General features: G+C 62.5%; 1 protein-coding gene across 1 annotated transcript in view; it reads right to left on the bottom strand.

Moving 5' to 3' along the window:
* Rtn4rl2 (reticulon 4 receptor like 2) overlaps positions 1-2,322 on the bottom strand; it is a gene marked incomplete at its 3' end in the record, with an annotated part of 15,708 nt that overhangs the window by 11,883 nt on the left and 1,503 nt on the right. Inside the window, exon 2 of the mRNA XM_048788230.1 lies at positions 2,182-2,322. Coding sequence (XP_048644187.1) covers positions 2,182-2,212 — 31 coding nt within the window. The remainder of the gene's footprint in view (positions 1-2,181) is intronic.

Genomic DNA, 2,322 nt, shown 5'->3' with positions numbered 1-2,322 from the left:
CCCCCCCGCAAGGCAGGGTGTCAAACCCATGTTAGGACAGACTCCCTGACCTCTCTCTAGGAGCCCCCTTCCTCAATAATATCCACAGAAACCAGCCCTGGGTAGGAGAGACAGTGCCCTTGAGGGACAGGGAGGACAGAGGCTGTGCCCAGGTGCCCAGGTCTGGACTGGTCATAATGTTGGCTGTTTGGCTGTTTAGGGTCAAGGCAAGGAAGGGGCCCAGGCTCTTTGTAGTTTTTTCTCCTGGGCTCCTAGCCGTGGTTGTTTTAGGGGACCACACATGTGGGAGTCAAGAAGTGATGACCATTGTCCAGAGATAAGGCCAGAACTGTCCGGCAAGGAAAGCAGAGGAAGGCCAGAACACAGTTATTGATCCCGAGGTGCCCAAGCCAAAAAGTATCCATTCACTTAGGGGCCGTTGTCAAGGACTCTGGGCTTTCTGACCTCGGATGCCTAGGCTCTGAGACGAGTTCCCGCCTGGGCCATCCTTTAGGCCAGAGGCCCTCATGCAGGAACTTAAGGAGCAGGCAGGTGGACCTGGGTGGAGGGCAGGAGCCAGGGTGCCAATGCACGGTTGCCCGCACAGAGTGGTCCCAGGAAACAGGCAGGCCTCTGGCTCTGGAAGGAGTGGCACAGGGTCAGGACGGAAGCCCCATCTCCACACCCAACATGCTGCTTTCGGGAAAGGCTAGGCCTGCCATGCAGATGCCCAGGGGGTAGGGTCCCAAGAGGTAGAGACTGGGAGCAGGATGGAGGTGGGGTGATGCCAGGGAAGGGCCTGGGGAGGCACGGATGCCTCTGGTGACTGGAGGTGGAAAGCTGCTGCAAACAGCTTCTCACTCTGTCAGAATGTAACACCCCAAAATAAGCAGCCACTGTCAGTGGCAACATGCGACGTCGGGGCTCAGAGATATAAATGGCAGCACCAAGCCTGCCCGGGTGCCCACCCTAGGAGGCTGCCTCCCCTCTGGGAGGTCCTTACCCCGTCTTCCTCACAGCTGCCCCCAGCCCCTGAGCTCAGTCCTGGGTCTGACCCACCAGCCACTCCCTGATAGAAGGGATTGTGATAGGCAGGCTCCTTGGGAATGGAGGGCTTCCACGTGGAAGTGGTTTCCAGAGCCTCTTTGTCTCATCCCTGGGCAGCCACCCCCTCCCGCTGGGCCCTCTCTCCCACCCCTTTCTTTTCCTTCTCCTCTTCCCTCTCCAGCCCCTCTCTGCATCCAGATCTACCCCAGCCCCTCTCCCATCTACAGTTTCTGGTTGGTCCCCAAGCCTGGAGCTCATCCTTGACCATCTTCCCCTGGTTCTGTCCCTATCCACTGTCCCCAGCGTGCTCACGTTTCTGATCTTCCCATTCCCATTCCCATTCCGGTTTCCAGGGCACCAGTCCTCATTCTTTTTCCGTTATCTCCACCCCTGATTCTAGGTGCCTGTCCATACTGTTCTCTTCACCTCTTGCCCTGTTCTGGTCTCCCCTGCCCTTCCTCTTCCTCGGTCTTGCTCTGGATCCCCGGTCCCTGGAAGCTCTCCCCTCTAACCTTTATTCCTCCTCCTTCCTCTCCCCCATTCCCTCCTCTCCTCCGACTTCCCTAACCACTTTTCTCCATCTTTGACTTTCCTTCCCTAGCCTTCCCCCTCGGACCCCTTCCCCACCCCACCCCCAATCTCCGGTCCACACCCTTGCCTGTCACTCAAACCACGGAACTGCCCTCTTTCTAGCCCGTCCATCTGTCCTACCAGGAAGGGCCCTTGGGGATTCCCTCTGCGCCCCCCCCTTTCCCAGGCAGCCCCCTACCCACATCGCTCGTCCTCCCAGGTGACTGCAAAGTGCTGAGGCACCGGGCACGAGTTGCTGAGTCGGCGCTTCCCCGGCCGCCCGAGTCCTCAGCGTTCCGGGAGCAGGTGGAGCCGGGACAGCGGAACCTGAGCCTCCCTCCCCGCCTCGGCCCGGCGCGCTTGCCCCTCGCGTCCGCTCTCGGTCACGAGCTCCGGGCACACTCCGGCAGCCTCCGAGCCGGGTGCCCTCCTCCTGCGGGCAGCCTCGGGGACGGAGGCGCGGCCGGGGCCGGGAGCTCTTCCCCCTCCCAGAGCCACCCACTGCCCCACCCTCGCGCCCGGGAGAGGGGCGTCCGGCTCGCCTCTCCAGGTTAACCCCGCTCTCCCGCCGGCGGGGGTCCCTACCTTGCAGCAGGCGCCTGAGCCCGGGCAGCATCTTGTCTCGACGCTCGGGGGAGGGGCGGCGGGGGGAGGGCGCTCCCACTCGCTCCCTGAGCCCGCCGGACGGACGGCGGGGACTCGGCGGGGCTCCGGGGGGGCCCGGGA

The sequence above is a fragment of the Marmota marmota genome, unplaced genomic scaffold, assembly GCF_001458135.2.
Source record: "Marmota marmota marmota unplaced genomic scaffold, marMar, whole genome shotgun sequence".
Classification (NCBI taxonomy): Eukaryota; Metazoa; Chordata; class Mammalia; order Rodentia; family Sciuridae; genus Marmota; species Marmota marmota.
Note: the sequence above shows the minus strand (reverse complement) of the source record. Positions and strands in the feature narration are given on the sequence as shown.